The 20,438-nt window shown below is 38.0% G+C and overlaps 1 protein-coding gene across 1 annotated transcript in view; it reads right to left on the reverse strand.

Moving 5' to 3' along the window:
- Nucleotides 1–19,550, reverse strand: part of hcn4 (hyperpolarization activated cyclic nucleotide-gated potassium channel 4) — a 168,937-nt gene extending 149,387 nt beyond the window's left edge. Inside the window, exon 1 of the mRNA XM_056478009.1 lies at nt 19,519–19,550. Within this exon, the coding sequence (XP_056333984.1) occupies nt 19,519–19,550 (32 nt within the window). The remainder of the gene's footprint in view (nt 1–19,518) is intronic.
- Nucleotides 19,551–20,438: the final 888 nt, after the last annotated feature.

Here is a 20,438-nt window from a genome sequence, read left to right on the forward strand (position 1 = left end):
CTGTTTCGCTGGTTGCCCAGCATCCTCTAATAATAAACTTCAGTTTAGTGCAGAATGCAGCTGCCAGTGTTCTTATCAGGTCTAGAAAGTAAGACCAGATCACTCCAGTTTTATCCTCTAGTATATTTACACTATTCTAGTTGTCTGTTCAGGTGCTAAAGAAATTGAATAAAATTCCAGACAACCAAAAACACACGCGTCAATACTTCCAATCCGAACACACAACCACAAAATATTCACTTCCAATTCTCCTCGGTCGAAAACATCACTTAAATGCATGTGCAAGAAATGAAGGCTGTCACAGATATGAGGAACAGACGCTGGAGGTGTTTTGTTCTTTCAGAAATGCTGACAGCTACCATGTGTCCTCTTGTCGAGGCTGTAAATTGGTGTTGTGTCAGAGCAGATTTGAAGAGAAAGATGAAATATAATGTGAAAAAGAAAAACACCAGCGCTGCTCCTTTGTAGACTAATGGCTCGGTTACCGTCACATCGAAACTCTCAAAGCATTACATCAGTGCTGTTACTGTTAGCAAACAAAACCACAATGTACAGCTAGGCTACTGCTATTTTTAACCCCAATTTCTGTTTAATGGAGAGATTTTTTCAACCCATTTTTTAACATCATATAGTTTTAATAACTCATTGCTTATAACTGATATCCTCTCCTTTTTAAGCTCATACAACGCATGCTTTATGAATGATAGACTTTTTCCACATTTGATAACCGCTGTCATTTGATGTCCTTTTACAGTATCAGCACCCATATCTCACTTCAATACATTCTTATTCCAGCATCATGTGCACAGACACTAAGAAATATTTGCTGTAGGATTTAAAACTTTATCTACTTATTACAACTTATTTTTGTTTTCATAATAATATACACTCACCGGCCACTTTAATAGGTACACCTGTCCAACTGCTTGTTAACGCAAATTTCTAATCAGCCAATCACATGGCAGCAACTCAATGCATTTAGGCATGTGGATAGGGTCAAGACGATCTGCTGCAGTTCAAACTGAGCATCAGAATGGGGAGAAAAGGGGATTTAAGTGACTTTGAATGGTTGTTGGTGGCAGACAGGCTGGTCTGAGTATTTCAGAAACTGCTGATCTACTGGGATTCTCACGCACAACCATCTCTAGGGTTTACAGAGTATATATATATATATATATATATATATATATATATATATATATATATATATATATATATATATATATATATATATATTATAGGTGGGCATAGATAATTTTTTTTAATCTAGATTAATTTGAAATTAATCTAAATTAAAATGGCTCATTTGAATTCTGGCATTCAGAATATGTGTGCTATCCAAATAATAAGTCTTTGAGAATGGGTTTCTCGAGCCAGGCGGATAATTAGACCAGGGGCTCATCTCCTGTTTCCAAAATTCATCTCAAACTGCTTGAGTAACTGATCTACTCTGATAATTGGTGATGAAAATAAATGATGTTCAATAAGAATGTTTACATGGGCAACAATACTTTAATACAATTTTAATAAGACTAAAACAATACTCTGATTAAGAGTCACCATGTAAACAGCGATTTTTGATGACCTTAATGCGACTAAAGTCATAACTGAACAGAAATGAAATTAAGACATGGAGTATCCAGATATTAGTGGTAAACATAACTAAAGTAAACACTGCAATCAAACTATTACCGTCATGTAGGACTTTGCGCCATATTTTCCGACAAGATCCAAAACACAGGCGGCTGTCAGTAAAGGACCACACATAAAACACACACACACACAAAACACGCACAAACACACACACACACACACACCGCGAAATGCGGAAGTTTATTTTCTATCCGTTTGGCGAGCGTTATTACATTCTATAACACTCTCACCAGTCCTTGCTCCTTATTTGCGTCTAATACCCCACGATAGCATGAATGAAATGTTCATGAGTTAAAGTGAAACTGCCAAACTGCAGTTAAAGTCAAACATCCTAATGATTTGATTCAGATGGGCACTTGTTTGTCAGACGGCTCACCGGTCAGGTATACATCCGCGCTAAACTATCAAGAAAGTCATCATAGCTTGCGTAGAATAGACCCAGCTCCAGACGCTTCTGGGGCTGGACACGGACCTCGATTCGCCTGTTAGTGACCACTGATCTAGGCTATCTTTGCACAAACAACAACAAAAAAACAGCATTCATTATGTATTTGTGTGTCTGTCTGAATTTATATCGAGTGTCTGTTAAAACACTGACAGCAATGCGCTGTGATTTGGCCTCACCTGCACATTTGCGCTTTATCTCCTTCACTTGCCATGCTGAAACCGACAGAAACTCCACACACACACACACCGACATGGGAGGAAACGTAATGTCAACAACAGATTGTCATACTAAGAGGTGATTGGACAGATCTTCGCATATGCAATGGATGGAAAAGATTTGAATTGGAAGCGTACAAAGGCGGAACTGCTTTGTTGCAGTTGTTTTTATTAACAAATCGATATTAATTATGCATATTCTGAACCACAGGGTGCACTGAACCATGGGAGAACAACAGGATGATATGGATTTTACCAAGAACTATTGCATCCCTAGAAAAGAAAGATGTCTTTTCTAAAAGATGCCTTTTCAAGCTGTACAGAAATCTGTGTTTTTGAAAGTAATGAAGACAGCAGACGTCAATGATTTATTTTAATTTAGCCCAACATGTTTGCAGTTTCAAAATATTTCTTAAAAATTAAATATATTGTGTTCAATGGGGGAAAAAAGTTGTTGTTTTTTTACCCAGACATTTAAAAAGAACATATTTTAGAGCAGTGATCACAATACCGGGATAGTTTTACCATCATACCGTCAGAATCTTATACCTAGTCCAACTAATAACCCTCCATCCACATTACACTAGAATAAGAATGCCTTTTAATGCTGATATAATAACCCAGTGAAACAGGAGTGCTGGGAAATGCTCTGTGAAGGACAGCGGCGGTGGCAAAACACAAAGCATTAGCGGGCGATGTTGGCGTGTCTCCATTCAGTAACCTCTCTGTAAGTGAGCCCAGGTCACAGCCACGGCATTATTTCAATCACTCTGCGCCTCCATCAGCGGCACATCCCTATCCCTCCATTAAATAAATTGTGTTGTAATAATCCGCTGTGCTGCGTGCTCCTGATATTGGTGGCCTTTTTGATTACCCCACTTTCAGTCCATCCAGGACACTCGATAATTCCCACTTTACCTTCAGTGAATTAGAGCACCAGCGGGGGCATTCGGTCACTTTCAGAGCCGCTGCTTCTTCTGCAGTATGCTTTAACAAGACGCTATGATCATAATCTTGATATAAAGAATATATAATTTGAGCGTCGATATTGCAATGCACATATCCGCTATGGTCACATCACAGGATTAGATTATTACATTTTGTTCATGTTATTTCACATTTGATTGTTCAAATTCTGCACTTGAATACTGTTAGACTGCAGAAAACCCATCAAGCACTGTTTATTTCAGCTATCCTTGCTCTGTTGTGTTTATATATCATTGTAATTTATTATATTTATGCTCATGCATTGCATAGAAAAGGACTTGATCACACAAGTCGATCTAAATTAATGAAATCTTTTTAAAAACACAGATATTCCCATACCAACACTTTGAAAACAACAAGAAAGTAAGTAATCTCTGTGACTGACTAACTACTTCATAGCCAATGCCATCTTTCATCAGGGCTGATGAATATTGAATAGGTATTATGCAAATGTGGGTGGTCATATGTTAATGGGAAGTATGCACCCTGTAGTTGTATAATATCGTGATAATGGCTAGCTAATGTCTTATTACTTGTGTGAGCAGGTAAATGTGGTCAGTCCATCTTGTCTCATTCGCAAATAAATCAGGCGTGGGACACAAGAGCAAACCAGCAAGACCCAAACAAATCAATAGAGAAACGCAGCCAACAATCAAGTGCAATCAAAACCCGGGGAGAGGATCAGACACTGTCATTTGAGCTGGAGTCGAGTGTGTGTGTGTGTGTGTGTGGTAGTACATGATCATCCAGTACAAGAGCTTCAGCTCATCTAACAATCTCTCCTGTCCTACAAACCAATTAAACTAGAATCTCCTAAAAATGCAAGGTCCTAAACGTGCATGGTTTATAACAACAAACTGTTTCTAAATGCTCCTAAAGTCAACATGATTTTATCAGGCCACTGTAATTTGAGCACATGACAGGTTTCCGATTTAATAAAGAATATTCAACGACACCACAACAAAATATGTAGAATAAAAGGTACGATTTTATAAAAATTAGCGGTAAAAAAAAAAAAAAAAAAAAAAATGGAGAAAAATGTGAAGACCTGAACTTGATGGCTAAATCTGCGCTCTGGGAAATCTATCAAAAATACTAGTAATAGTCGGCGCAATAGCCTAGTGGTTAGCGCGTCGACATATGGTGCAGTAGCACATCAGGGTGTCGCGAGTTCGAATCCTGGCTCGAGGACATTTTCCTACCCTACCCCCCTCTCTCTCTCCAATTTCGCTTCCTGTCCTAAAAATACTATCCTATCTAATAAAGGCAAAATGGCCAAAAATAAATCTTAAAAAAAAAATAATAAATACTAGTAATAATAATAATAATAATAATAATAATAATAATAATAATAATAATAATGCAATGATTATAATAAGAATAAAAATAAAAAATATTTGATATTATTAGAATATTCAGATGTGTAGATGCCACAATCGTATACAAATCAAGTAAACACTTATATAAAAAAATATTTAAAAACTGTGCATTACGTACATACAATTCTATGTACAAACTGAAATTGTCAGCATGTTCTTTTATGCCGTAGACAGTAACATTTAACTCAGAAGTTGTTTATCAGGTGTCTATGAAGCAACTTTATTTTGAGCGTGTGAGATTTATTTTAGTAAAGTATCCATAGTAGGGCTGCAAGATGTATCGTTTCAGCATCAATATCACACTGTGTACATTCACAATAGTCATATCGCAAAGTTGAGTTTGAGTTATAGTTGACCAGGAGCTACAGAATTGCATTTAATTACAGCATTTATATGGAATTTATACAATATATGCAAAAATAAACATATTTTGACTTTTTGTGTTGTTTCTAGTCCAAATATCTACATTTCAAAGTGAAAACAAGATAGTTTTACAGATAGTTTTGCTTGATTAAAGAGCCCATATTATAGATGAAATAGGGTCATATTTAGGTTGTAAGGGTCTCCAACAACAGTCTAATATGCATGCAAGGTCAAACAACACTTTGATGGTCTTATAATATGCATTTATTTTTACCTAGTTATCCCAGCGACTCCCATATGAATCGTTCAGCGATTCATTTGTACCCAAACCCGTCCTCAGCGCGAAGCTAATCTGCGCTGATTGGACCAATGAAAGGCTGCTGCGATTGGTCGACGACACTGACAGGCTTCAGGGCGAGACAGAGTGAAATGCCCAGCAGATTATCAACAATATAAAAGTAGTCACAGTGTACACACGCTTCATAGTGGATTTTGGCTGCCAGTGGGTGAATGTAAATACAGACGATGGACTAGAAAATACTGACGACTAACTATTTTATCAAGCAAAAAGTCCAAGAACTGGCGAGGATATGTCCTAGCAGTCTACTTGCTCTTTTTACACACACGCACACACAGGGCCAGCGCGTCCAGAATAGAGACGGCGCGGCGGCGACACCTCCCTCCCCCTCCGCGTCCTCAGTTACATCCGCGATTACAACCCAAAGATTTCAACCGCGACACCCCCTAAAGTCCTCACTTTACAAACGGGTCCCTTTGATCACCCTTTGCCTAGAGCTTTACCCTATTCAGAGACACACACACATCAACCTCCTAAGAGGAGACACTCACACAAACGACCGTCCTCAGAGGAGCCACACACACACACATTACACACACACACATAGCTGACTATCCATAAACAAAGCGGCACGCGTCGCGTTTTCAACGTAGCTTTACACGCGATATGAGAATATAAAGAGTTAACCTGATACAGCACACGCGGTTACAAGTAACAAAACACAACTAAATGCATAATTTGCAAGCTAGAGTAAACGAGGCAACAATTTTAATCGCACGTACTTACACTGGTGAAATGGGGGAAGAAACTGATTCATGATCCACTGATCCTTGTTCTGAAAGTCTTTACCGATCCTTCCTTTAACAAACTGATGAAGTCTTCTTTGTAAGCAGGTAGTTTCCAGAGGCTCTCGATCTGCTCAAGGCTAGGCTATAATGCTGATGTTTCATCTTTGGGTAGACTGTCAATAATCTCCATCTGCACAGCGTGACTTCATTCTACCGGTGTCTGTGTGTGTCTCTGTGTGTGTGTGACTTTTTTCTGTTAGTGGGCGGGGCCGCAGGTTTCAAATCTCCCGGGCTTGCGCGTGCAACTACTTGTGTTTCGTAGCTGCGTCATCGCGAAACACCTAATAACTCGTTATCAAGACGACTCGTTTGAAGCACTATGAGTCGACTCTTTTATAGATGAATCAATAGTTTTAAACACTGTACACTTACAGATTTAAGCCTTAGCTGGATATTTCACTTCACTTAGAGCTGTGTGACACACTACATGGAAGGGCATTTTCAAAAAGCCATAATATGGGCTCTTTAAAGTAAAAACTCTTAAATTTGACCGAAGGTAAAAACAAATCAATATTTGTACTTGATCTGAGAATATTTAGATATTTGGACTAGAAACAAGACAACGCAAAAAGAAAAGCATTATTGCATTGTGATTATTCAATTTTTGTACCTGAATGCTGTTAGACTACCCAGAAAACCGTCAAATAGTGCTATTTAAACTATCTTGTAAAACTGTATTCATATCGCAGTGCTAGGCATGGGACAATAACCGCGGTGTATACCGTATATGTATACCGCGGTTTGGAAAAGTCAAGGTTTTAAAACAGTCAAAATTTTCTATAATACCGTTTCTAAGGTATATGTAAGATTTTATCATTTACTTTTATGTTTGTTTTTTTAGGACAACAGTATCTCCAGCAGAAAAGGTTTTAAATTGGAAAGAAATCTGTGTTTTTAAAACTAATGAAGACAGCAGAAGTCAATCAATTATTAGAAATATTTAGCCTGACATGTTTACTGCTCCAAAATATTTTAAATGTTTCTCAAAATAATATATATACATTATATCTCGACCAATTATACATTTAAAAAGAATATATTTTAGAGCAGTGATAACTGTGAAACAGTGATATTTTCACCCAAGGTTATCATACCGTCAGAATCTTATACCATCCCATGCCTAAGCAGTGCAATATCAAATGTTTTCCAATACTTTGCAGGCCTAATCCAAAGTGAGTAACTGTGAATAACATTTTAAAAGTGAACAAACTCAACAAGAAGGATATAAAAGCAATCATACTTTATCTTAAGCATTTTGTTCCAGATTTAATGATTATTACTTTACAAAAACTATCAATAGTTTATTTTCATTATTAACAAATATATTAAAGGTGCAGTAGGTGATCATCTTCAGAAACATATTTTGTTGTTCTGATTGAAAGTTTCTTTACATTCCAATAGTAATGATTCAAGTAAATGATCTAAATGTATTTAAATGTATTTTTAAGTTCAGAAAATGTTAGTAAAAATGTTCATCCAATTAAAACTTGTCGGGTCGATAATTCCCATAATTCTAATAAGTAACCCAAACTGTCACTCAGCAAATGAAGAATTGTACAACTGCGCAGATCCGCCAATGCGAGTTCACGTAGGCCGCGGTCACATGGACACGAGTGACAGCAGTTAAATCAAATGCTGAATCAAAACTGTTTAAACTCCTGAATCAATATTGGAGTGAGTTTTGCACGCTGGAGGAAGGACGACACCATGACTGAAGTATTTCTGTTAGACAGGTAATGTTCTGTCTTAAAACTCTTTTAGTCACGTAAAGCTGATGTAGATTGTGTTGTTATGAATGGGTTATATGCACAGAAGTGTTGTTCAGCCACTCAAATCTCCCAGTGAAAGATTGATGTGGCTATTTTCAGTTCCATAAAGGTGCTTTTACAGCATCGATAATGTAGATTTATATTTAATTTAACAACAAAACATCAGTAAATAGCGCTATTCTGCCTAGCCTTACTGAGCTGAAGCTGCTTTTATATTCACATTGGGTCATTGTTGATCAATGACAGCCTTTGACGTGCTCCCTATATTGTTCACCGCTACTCTGAATATTCAGTCTGAAATAGCATGCAAGTATGGCTTAGTGATAAGTGTAACTCCTGCATGCCGCCAGCATACAGTAGTCGCTTTAGGACAGCGTGGGAGAGAGTGAGACCAGCAATCCTTGTATGCATGAAATATTGCACATTATGACTGCTGCTACACAACTAAATACGTTCTAGGTATTATACAGTTCTTCGTTCAGAATTGTAGTGTAATAAAGTATAATGACATCAGTGTTTCCTCTAGGATTTTTTCCAGCTGTGGCGACAGTCCTTTTTACACAGATCTACCAACTACCTGTAGTGTTATTTCAATGACAAATGTCGTGAGAGCAGTATTCGAGTTGAGATCGCATTCATGTAATAGCCTACAGCATGCGAATCTCTTTGCTTGCGCGCCGATTTCCTCTGCCCGTGCACAAAGCTTCATGCGCGCCCTCAAATACGCGCTGCTCAAGCGCAGACAGTGTTGCCAGATTGGGCGGTTTTGAATTTATTTTTGCGGGTAAAAAGTGACATAGGCGGGTAGTGAAAATTTGGGCAGTTTTGCAACGGCGTGCCCGCCAGCCCTGGTGTGACCCGTTTTGATCTCCCAAAGAGATGCCATAGCCCCCGTTCTTCGCAATCATATGCTTAGAACAGTGTATAAACGCTTGTGATCTCGACAGCTTTTGGGCTGGAAGCAGTCAGCATCATCTGGCAACAAGAAGATCTGTGCGCTGCTGAAGTGTGATTTAGTGCGTTTATGTAACCAGTATGTCTCCGACATTTATTAGAGTTGCTTGGAATATTTATGAATGTCTCCAATAGACCTACAGAGCGCCATTAATGCATCCTGAAGTAAAGTGAAACGGCTTTACGTCGTGTTTGCTGGGTCTCACGCATCACGCACCTGCCAGTCAGCCAGTCAGTCAGCACGTAACCTTAAAGGGTTAAACAAATGACGCACAGCACTACTACGGTCGGCTACAGAAAAGTTCACGCTGTTATAATTCACTTACCCTTTAATACGCTTTGGTGCGATTATCCAGCCTGATCTCACGAGAAAACGTAAGTATTTTACGTTTTGACAGTTTAGTGGCTAATTCGTATGAATTCGTACGAGTTCAGTCGTACGAAATTGTACGATTTTAAAAAGGAGGCGTGGCACCTAACCCCACCCCTAAACCCAACCCTCATTGGGAGATAAGCAAATCGTACTAAATTGTACAAATTAGATCATACGAATTCGTACGAATTAGCCGCTAAATCAAAAAGTTACGAATTGCCGTGAGATTGTGTTGGATTATCACCCGCTATTAAAAAAATCAAATGTTTTGAATGAGAAGCTGTAATGTAGCCGTGGCGGGATGAATTTGGCATGGTGCCCCACCATGGAAGAATGTAGCGGAAACCATGATGACATGATCTAGTGGGCTGTCTACTGTCATCTTTAGTGTGCGCGTTTGGGATTTCAGGAGGTGTGGCTTTGCACAGCAGATCACTTATTGCACCTTTAATATAGAATTAATACACAGGTTTTAAATATTTTATATATAGATATAAATAAAGATTCTCCAATATGTACACACACAAGCACAGTACATACATATTTATTTTGCATACGATTAATTGTTTGACAGCACTAAATCAGTTTAAATTTGAATTATTAAAAAACGTACCAATGCTAGAGGTTAGAATATTGATATGTTATCTAAAATATTATTAATACAAAGGCCAAAATGCATTGATCATGTCACAGCTTGATTTAGTCAGTCTGATCGCTGAAAACAGCTCAACAGAACGCCTCTTACTGTACAACATCAGACAGATTCGCCACGGCACAGACATTTCTGCTGGAATAAAACCAAACATGTGAAGGCCGGATGAAGAAAACACCACACGAGTGTGACAAAACAACATTTTATGGAGGAAAGCATCACTAAACCACAGGCTCTCCGAGTCTGTACCTGCAGAAAACATCAAACTCTAATGTGCATTCTGTATTCCAAAGCTGCTCCACTTTGCTTTAATGAATTCATCCAGATCTGAAGGAAAAGAGCGAGAGAAAATAAACCAGCGAGAGATGACTTCCTTCTTATTTTCTGACGTGAAGGTAAGTCCCTTTTGGGAGACGTGCGGTTGGCTATGCGGGATGAATAAAAGGATGTGCGCGAGAAAGACAGACTAAGATAAAGAGACGAGCAGCAGAGGTGGAATTAATTGATCAGACCAAATTAACCCCTAATGATTCCTTGTGTCCAGGTTTGGCTTCTCCGACTGTGATGGATTAACAGCACAAAAACAAGAGCTTCAAGACCGCACTATTAACCCCGTGCTCAATGCATGATGAAAGCCAAGGTAAAGGGTCAGTTCATGCAGAAGTGAGCAGAAGCCGGCTGTGACTGAATCTTCATGTTGTTTTTTGACCTCAAATGAGCTCCAGACTTTTTTTTTTCTCCTGGCAGATTGGCTTTATATTTGATTTGAGGTCACTGCCATCTTGCCCAAATGTAGGAAAAGAAAATTGGGGATTTTTTAGCCCATCATTCAGTATATTTATGTATTTACTTGCGGAAATGTGTAAATAAAATATACATTTAATCAGATTTTATATTAACTGCAGTAATATTATTGAATATGCAAATGTTTATGTGATTTATGCACAATACATATTCCAAAGTAATATTTTTTTGTCTTTTAGTAAATATTAGAGCTGTGATACATGAAAAATATGTGATATTGTAGTTGAGTAATGTAATACCGATATGTCCTCCGATATAACATTACCCAAGATGCTATTTTTTGATTAACTATGTTTTTAAATCATATATTTGTGTAATGATACTGAAATGAACAGGTAAAATATATTTTTCAGATCTAATTTGTTCAAATTTGTTCTAAAAAAGGTGCAGACATAAAAACAACACGCTGTAAAAAGCGATTAGTTATTTTACTTATTTAATAAAAAAAAAAAAACATTGCCTTAAAAGCAACAAGTTCATTAAACTTAAGTCAGTAAACTCATTGACTTAACTCTTATAATTATGCACATAGTTTGTTTATTGACAAGGCAATGAGTTTACTCTCTTCTTAAAGGGCACCTATGGTGAAAAATCTACTTTTCAAGCTGTTTGGACAGACATATGTGCATGTATGGTGTATAGAGCGTCATATTGGGCTGATATAAACACACCCAGTGCTTTTTTTTTCAATTTAACAACATAAAAACGGTGGACCAATTGGAGCGGTTTTCAGATCGACCGCAACTTTACGTAGGAGAGCGGTCCCCCCGCCCACCAATATTGATTGACAGGCGCGTCATCATATCCTCAGTTTGTTGATTCACGTCCGCCATTTTCAGCACGAGTCGAAGCGATATCACTAAAGGAACACGCTAGCTCTATTTTTAGATGCAAGGCTCATTGGGCTCAACACAAGATCAATATTCTCCACATTATCGCTCTAATCGGAATTATTGGTTGTATCTTTAGGTAGGTTTGCAAACATGTGTACTTCTCATTGAGTCTACCTTATACTTCAGCCGTTTGCATTTCTCGCGATCCCAGAAGCTCCCTGTGATCTTAACTAGCATGCGTTTTATAATTCTAAACATCGGTTTCTATCAGGGTACACTCAAGTCGACGGCTGGGCACCGCGGACCGCTGCAGAAACCTATGTTTAGAATTCAAAAATGCGTGGCGTGACGATTCGGGACACTTCATGTTTCTGCTGCGCCACAGAGAGTGTCTGGTGTGCCGTGTCGCGGCTTCGAGCGGCGCATCCGGTGCCTCAGTCAAAGTTAATTCAGTGTGCGTGGTTATTAGTTTCTGTGTACAAGCTCGGCACTTGAAACTAGCACACAGTTGGCTGTAAAACTGTACAAAGACACAAATGATTTTGTACTCTCTGCTTGGTCTGTGTCCGAGCCGTACATGTACGACTGAATGCTGCTCCTTCTCTCAGTCTGCCTGTCCGTGTTGCAAACGCAGAGCGGGTGAGCTCATGGCCCCGCCCCCTTGTTACGTTGGGCGGGAAGCCGAAACTAATTTACATGTGAAGCAACACACCCCTAAATCAGCGAGCTGTGGACACGCCCCCAACATGACACTTTAACACATTATAATAAAACAATCTGAATTGTGTTTTAAACTGAACCTAAACTGGCACACTCAGAACAACCATAATATTAATATTAAATCAGAAAAAAAAGGTCAACTATGTGCCCTTTAAGTCAGGCATGTCCAAACTCGGTCCTGGAGGGTCGGTGTCCTGCAAAGTTTAGTTCCAACCCCAATCAGACACACCTGGGCTAGCTAATCAAGCACTTACTAGCCTTTCTAGAAACATCCGTGCAGGTGTGTTGAGGCAAGTTTGTAGCTAAAATCTGCAGGACACCGGCCCTCCAGGACCGAGTTTGGACACCCCTGCTTTAAGTAGTCAACTAATAGATTTTTACAGTGTGTGAACAAGTGAAAATCCCAAGAAATTCTGACTCTCATTGGCTGTTGTAATTTTCCTCATCTTGACTCCCGCTGATTTCATATGAGAGACTTACTTTGTTTACCAAATGAGCGATCTAAATTGGATTTGCATTGTAAACTTAAGTAAAAAAGTTAAATTTTTTATACTATACATTTTATAGTATTGTTTAATACTAGGGCTTCATGGTGGCGCAGTGGGTAGCACGATCACCTCACAGCAGGAAGGTCACTGGTTCGAGCCTCGGCTGGGTCAGTTGGCATTTCTGTGTGGAGTTTGCATGTTCTCCCCAAGTTAGTGTGGGTTTCCTCCGAGTGCTCTGGTTTCCCCCACAGTCCAAACACATGTGGTATAGATGAAGTGGGTAAGCTAAATTGTTCATAGTGTATGTGAGTGAATGAGTATGGATGTTTCCCAGTGGTGGGTTGCAGCTGAAAGGGCATCCGCTGCGTAAAACATATGCTGGATAAGTTGGCGGTTCATTCCGCTGTGGTGAGCTTAGGGACTAAGATGAAAAAAAAAAATTAATGAATGAATGTATAATACTATACTCTCAGAATCATTCTGCATAAATCCAAATTGTTTTTATTGACAAAACTCAAGATTCTGTCTGGCCCTGCCCTTGAGAAATTCATTTGGACCATTTATTCATGTAGTGATCTTGATCACGTGACACTGATTTAAGATTTTAGGCCACACAAAAATATGCAATGTAGTTGAGCCTTACAGCCTCTTACGATATAACCACTCTAGAAAAATGCCAATATTTTTTCATCATTCATTTATGTAATGATTATGCAAATCAATAAAAAAATTTGGTTCTAATAAAACAATTCAAGCTTAAATATATAAATTTTAATCTATTATTAAGACTATAGTATTGGGTTTTTCACTATAAAACAAAATGTGTTATTCGCACACTATTAAAAGGTAATAAAAGTACATTTTATCCATTCAATTAATTTCAATTCACCTTTATTTGTATAGCGCTTCTACAATGTAGATTGTGTCAAAGCAGCTTCACATAAAAGGTCATAGTAAATTGGAACAGTGTAGTTAAAAATACTGCCTCCCATTTCAAGCCCAGTACTTTACTCTCGAATGTGCATTTTCAGGAAATAAGCATGCTATTTGCATCTGCACTCACTAACAAGAAACAACAGTAACCAGGGTTTCCGCAGATATCATAATGTCAATTTTATTTTTAAGACCATTAAGTATTAAATTTAAGACCTATATCACAACATCAAAAACACGCATACACAAAGAGTAAAATCACAAAATTAGGGGTCAAATAAATGTTTTCAAATTGAACAGTACTGCAGACAGGTTAGATGCACCATTGAACTACAGAAAACAAACAAACAAACATCTTAAGGCTGATTTATACTTTCACCTGGCGCCACATTGCGCACCTCACGAAACAGCTTTTATACTTGACACGTTCGCCATGGAGATATTCTTTCAAATGACAGGGGGCGGTCAAAAGAAACAGACAGTAAAATCAGACAGATCAAACAGAGTAAGCAGAACGTTTCTGGAACTACAACATATCATTAATATCATTCAAGATAATTGTTTTTTATTATTTTTATAATTTATTATAAAGATTTTTAATTTTTTTTATTATTATTTTTTTTTTAATCAAGATTTTTTTAATAAAAATTTTTTAAAATCTAAATGATGCATCACTTGCTTTTCTTCATATCTCGGACAGTTCTACCTATTAAAGTTAAATATTAAACAGCAACTGAACTTGGGTTGCTCTACAATTATATTTTTTATTATGGCAAGAATAAAAACAAAGAAGTACACTTGCTAAAAATACTGATGTTTTTGTTTTATTTTTATTTTACCCACTCAACAAATCACACAGTACTGTCTGGCTAGTTTCTGTACTCTACTTATGAGCTAAAAGGGCAATAATGGTCCAACATTCCTGACCATTATCACCAATAAGCCTAGAAATTGGGCATCAAGTTTATTGTAAACTGATAGGTTTATATATTCCTTTCCAGTTACAGTTGAAGTCAGAATTATTAGCCCCCCTGTTTATTTTTTTCCCCCTAATTTCTGATTAGTGGAGAGCAGATTTCTTCAACACATTTCTGCACATAATAGTTTTAATAACTCATCTCTAATAACTGATTTATTTTCTCTTTGTCATGATGACAGTAAATAATATTAGACTAGATATTCTTCAAGACACTTCTATACAGCTTAAAGTGTCATTTAAAGGCTTAACTAGGTTAATTAGGTTAACTAGGCAGGTTAGGGTAATTAGGCAAGTTATTGTATAATGATGGTTTGTTCTGTAGACTATCGAAAACAAATTTAGCTTAAAGGGGCTAATAATATTGATCTTAAAATGGGTTTAAAAATTAAAAACTGCTTTTATTCTAGCCGAAATAAAACAAATAAGACTTTCTCCAGAAGAAAAAATATTATCAGACATACTGTGAACATTTCCTTGCTGTTAAACATCATTTGGGAAATATTTAAAAAGGAAGGAAAATTTCAAAGGTGGGCGAATAAGACATAATTTGTTCCTTAATTTTAGTTTGTAACTTGTAAATTGTCTTCAATTCAAAACTGTAATATATCCATCAGTGTAAAACCTATGAATGGTGGAGAAACATATTCTGTAATATTAAAGCCACCTGGGTCTCCACTTTTGCCATGGCCTCTTTTTTTTTTTTTTGTTTTAACAAACCTTTCCAAAAACTTTCCTCATTTCCAACAGCTGTTGCACTTTCTAGCCAAGAATTATTGATCATCTGGTTATCTCTATGATCACGCATGGGCAGGATCATAAAAAAAGATGTGTACAGTCACACCTGTTTCAGACAAAATCTCTTCAAAGTGTTTCATATTCAACTCAAATCAAACGCGGTGCCGTGCGAACCTGTTCGCTGGAGTCGCTCCGCCAGCCGAAATCATGTCGAGCGCACCCAAATCAAACCTCCGCAAACACAGCGACGATGTCACATTCGCCGCACGCACGGAGTTCAATAACATGAAAGCTGATTGGCTATTGCATGTTGGTCTCATTTGTAGTTGTAATACCGCAAATTACAACTGGACTAGTGAAATACAGAACTACAACAACACAAAAACCACGCAACAGCAACAAAAAAGAATGGACACCGGAAAAATAAGACCTGTGCAAAAATATCCAAGACCCTAGAACAGCCAATTTAAGACTTTTTAAGGCCTTACATTTTGATTATTAAATATTATACTTTAAGACTCCGTGGAAACCCTGGTAACCTGATAATTACATTACCCTCAGGATTACCCCATGCCCTTACTTGAAACCACCTCTTACTGTACAATATTTCTATTATTATTTACAATTATTTAATGTTTTTTTTAGGCAAGAATAAAACTAAATCTGGTAAAGAAAGGATGAATCAAATGCTCCACAAGTGTGAATGTATCAGAATCACTTAAATGAATAATAAAAACATAAGTAATGCAATATAGTGAAGGGTTAGATTTATAGTAGTCTGAGAAAACTAACGAAATAATGACTTAATAAAACAAATACAATACTTTAGAGTAGGAAATGGACTTCAGATTTGATTAGAGCGCCGTTTGCTCTCAGAACACATGCACTCAGTAACTTCCTGTCCTGACTCGATATTTAAACAAAACAAGATTCAATATTATACAATGCTCCAGACAATAAAGCCTGACTCCTCACACGTCAAGTGCTTTCCTTTAGCAACACCACAGTATTCATTGACGAAACCCTGTGACCAAACAAAGCACTTCCTTCCTGCTGCTGATCACCATCAGTTATGGAACTTCCTGCATTGTGAATCACAGCACAAAAGCTCTTCAGTATAAAAGATCTTTATTTAACCTCAGTCAGCTTCACTAGCATTGATCAGTAAACAGCACATCTGAAACCTTCAACACAGACTCACTGGACATATGTGCTTCAGTCGACATTAGGGATGCGCTGACATCGCAATATTTTGTTTTTCTGTGATGTATATTGCATTATTAAAATAATTTCACAGGACTATTTAAACCATTTTGGGGGAATTCATCATTTTGCATTGATGTGGAGTGAATTTGCATGAAGCATAATAAATAAATTACAAACCAAAATCAATACAACAGATCAAAGATACAAATATAAATCAATGCTTGTGTTTTTCTGAAGAGTCTAACTGTATTGAGGTACAGAAATTAAATAATCAAATGTACCAAAGTGAACATTTGAAGTGGATTAAAACCTTTCATTAAAGTCGCCCTAAAAACATTGAACAACATTAGTGCGAGAGATTTTACAGCCTGATCTCACGAGAAAACCTAAGTATTTTGCGTTTTGTCAGTTTAGTGGCTAATGCGTACGAGTTGAGTCGTACGAAATTATACGATTTTAAAAAGGAGGCGTGGCACCTTAACCCCACCCCTAAACCCAACCGTCATTGGGGGTTGAGCAATTCGTACGAAAATGTACGAATTAGATCGTACGAATTCATACGAATTAGCCACTAAATCAAAAGGTTACGAATTGCCGTGAGATTGTGTTGGATTTTATTGGTTGGCACTCCTTACATCAAGAGGTGTAGTGAATTTGAGTTAACGGTTGACGGGTCTGTCTTATCACCATCTCCGCAGGTGCGTAATCCAGCTTAGTCTGAAGCCTCATTTTAAACATGTAACTAAAACGGCCTTTTATCATCTTCGAAATATAGCCCGCTTACGTCCTTTCCTCTCGAGGCCTGATGCTGAAAGACTCGTCCATGCTTTTATCACGTCTTGCTTGGATTTTTGCAATTCTCTGTTCGGAGGGTTACCAGCTAATTCTCTCAAGATTTCACAATACACTCAAAATTCTGCAGTACGTGTGTTGACCAACACAATCTCACGGCAATTCGTAACTTTTTGATTTAGTGGCTAATTCGTATGATCTAATTCGTACATTTTCGTACGATTTGCTCATCCCCCAATGACGGTTGGGTTTAGGGGTGGGGTTAGGTGCCACGCCTCCTTTTTAAAATCGTACAATTTCATACAACTGAATTCGTACTAAACTGACAAAACGTAAAATACGTTTTCTCGTGAGATCAGGCTGGTGTTGACACATACATCGTCTCAGTCTCACATCACTCCTATACTCCAACAGCTTCACTGGCTGCCCGTCAAGTCTATTGATTTTAAGACATTGATTTTAACATATAAAGCGTTTCATGGTTCTGCTTCAGGTAACATTTGTGACCTGATATCCATTTCCTCTACCTCTCGCTGTCTACGCTCTGCCTCTGGTCCTACGCCATTTCAGCCTCGCTGCAAACGCCACACCATGGGAGGTAGGGCGTTCTCTTTCCGTGCGCCAAACTGTGGAATGCTCTTCCCACTAACATTAGTATTGCTGGATCATTGGACGCTTTTAAAAAGCTACTTAAAACTCATCTTTTTAGGACTGTTTTTAATTTGTGATATCTTTTATTCTTACTGTGTTTTTACTGTATTTTCTTATCATTTTACTGTGCTTTGTTGTTTTTACTTTCCTGTTAGCGCTTTGGGTTTTAGAAAAGCGTGTTATAAATAAAATATATTATTATTATTATTAAATGTTTTACATTCGCTTAAATTCTTATACTGCGTTCACACTAGAGGCAGATGAAGCGCAAATAGACACCCTGTGGTGCGATACGCACAAATGAGGTGGTTCCAATGACGCGATTCGTGCAAATGAAGCAGTGTGAGTTGAGTGTTTTGTGCATTTGACTTGCGTATCACAAGAATCGCTTGAGTTGAAAAATCTGAACTTCAGTGGACAGTGCTGCATTAACCAATCAGGAGCTTTCTCTTGTAGGGGTGTGATTATGACGTAGCGCCTGTTGTTGGTGTCCCAGGGGAAAATACTCTTGCTGACACCGGACAAAAGCCTCAGTCATCCAGGTATGGTTTCTGGAGGTGTTGATAAACTCACAGAGCTGGGTGCACCTCTGAAAGGATCTAGTGGACTCAGCCATGGCGCCAGATGACTCTATGCTATTTTTCAGCCTTCCTAAAGCACATAAACAGCTTCTCTCTCAGTAAAATTCATGTTAGCCATTTAGCATCGAAGCTAGAGTCACCGGACAGACAGAAGCCCTGCCTATGACGTGAATTTGACGGGTGAATTAACTAAAAATGTTTATGCATCTATTTAAGCGCGATGAATAGATGATTTTTATTAAAACATTTACTATATTAGAATTAAACTTCATGTGTGTTTTGAACTGTGGTTTCCGGTTAATTATAATCCCAACTTGACATTGCACATCCTGCAAAGATGCTGAAACCATATATTGTGCAGCCTATATCACTGTGTTTTGTGCTTTTTTCATACATTTGACTGTAGTTTGTAGGTAAAATGAACACAAAGGGGCAGTATGACAACAACTACTTCAGTTTCTTTTCACACTAATGATATTTAAAGACATACTATCAAAGAATGAATGATTCATTTCACAAAATTCTTTGCACAACATCAAATACCATGAACACCTTAAGGCTCGTACACACTGGGACGTCAGCATTTTGAGACATTTTTCTGAGCTCAAACCAAAGCGATTTCCACTGTCGTTGAGCAGAGGAGTTTGTAAAATCACTCCTTGACATTAGATGGCGCAACACAACTTTAAGCTTCTGTCACCCGCTTGCAATACTGAAGACGACTACAGAAAGTAGGCAAGCTTGTTGTTAAAGTTACTGGCGATTCGAACTCGCATGGATGGTTCAAGTAGCAGCTCCAGTGATGAAGAAATGATTATTGTTTACCAGTGCAATAAGCAGCTCCACGCTCATATCACCTCTGGGCATCTTCTTCAATGTGCGCTCGCATGCTTACTGTAACTTCAAAACAAAACCAAAAAAAAACTTGAACAAAAGTGTCAATCTGATTGGTGGAGAAGGTTTTGACGTGGTGCATCAAAAAAAAAAAAAATGCATGAGACTTTTCTTAAAGAGCCCATATTATGGCTTTTTGAAAATGCCCTTCCATGTAGTGTGTCACACAGCTCTAAGTGAAGTGAAATATCCAGCTAAGGCTTAAATCTGTAAGTTTACAGTGTTTAAAACTATTGATTCATCTATAAAAGAGTCGACTCATAGTGCTTCAAACGAGTCGTCTTGATAACGAGTTATTAGGTGTTTCGCGATGACGCAGCTACGAAACACAAGTAGTTGCACGCGCAAGCCCGGGAGATTTGAAACCTGCGGCTCCGCCCACTAACAGAAAAAAGTCACACACACACACACACACAGAGACACACACAGACATCGGTAGAATGAAGTCACGCTGTGCAGATGGAGATTATTGACAGTCTAATCAAAGATGAAACCTTAGCATATAGCCTAGCCTTGAGCAGATCGAGAGCCTCTGGAAACTACCTGCTTACAAAGAAGACTTCATCAGTTTGTTAAAGGAAGGATCGGTAAAGACTGTCAGAACAAGGATCAGTGGATCATGAATCAGTTTCTTCCCCCATTTCACCAGTGTAAGTACGTGCGATTAAAATTGTTGCCTCGTTTACTCTAGCTTGCAAATTATGCATTTAGTTGTGTTTTGTTACTTGTAACCGCGTGTGCTGTATCAGGTTAACTCTTTATATTCTCATATCGCGTGTAAAGCCACGTTGAAAACGCGACGCGTGCCGCTTTGTTTATGGATAGTCAGCTATGTGTGTGTGTGTAATGTGTGTGTGTGTGGCTCCTCTGAGGACGGTCGTTT

The sequence above is a fragment of the Danio aesculapii genome, chromosome 18 (assembly GCF_903798145.1).
Source record: "Danio aesculapii chromosome 18, fDanAes4.1, whole genome shotgun sequence".
Taxonomy (NCBI): domain Eukaryota; kingdom Metazoa; phylum Chordata; class Actinopteri; order Cypriniformes; family Danionidae; genus Danio; species Danio aesculapii.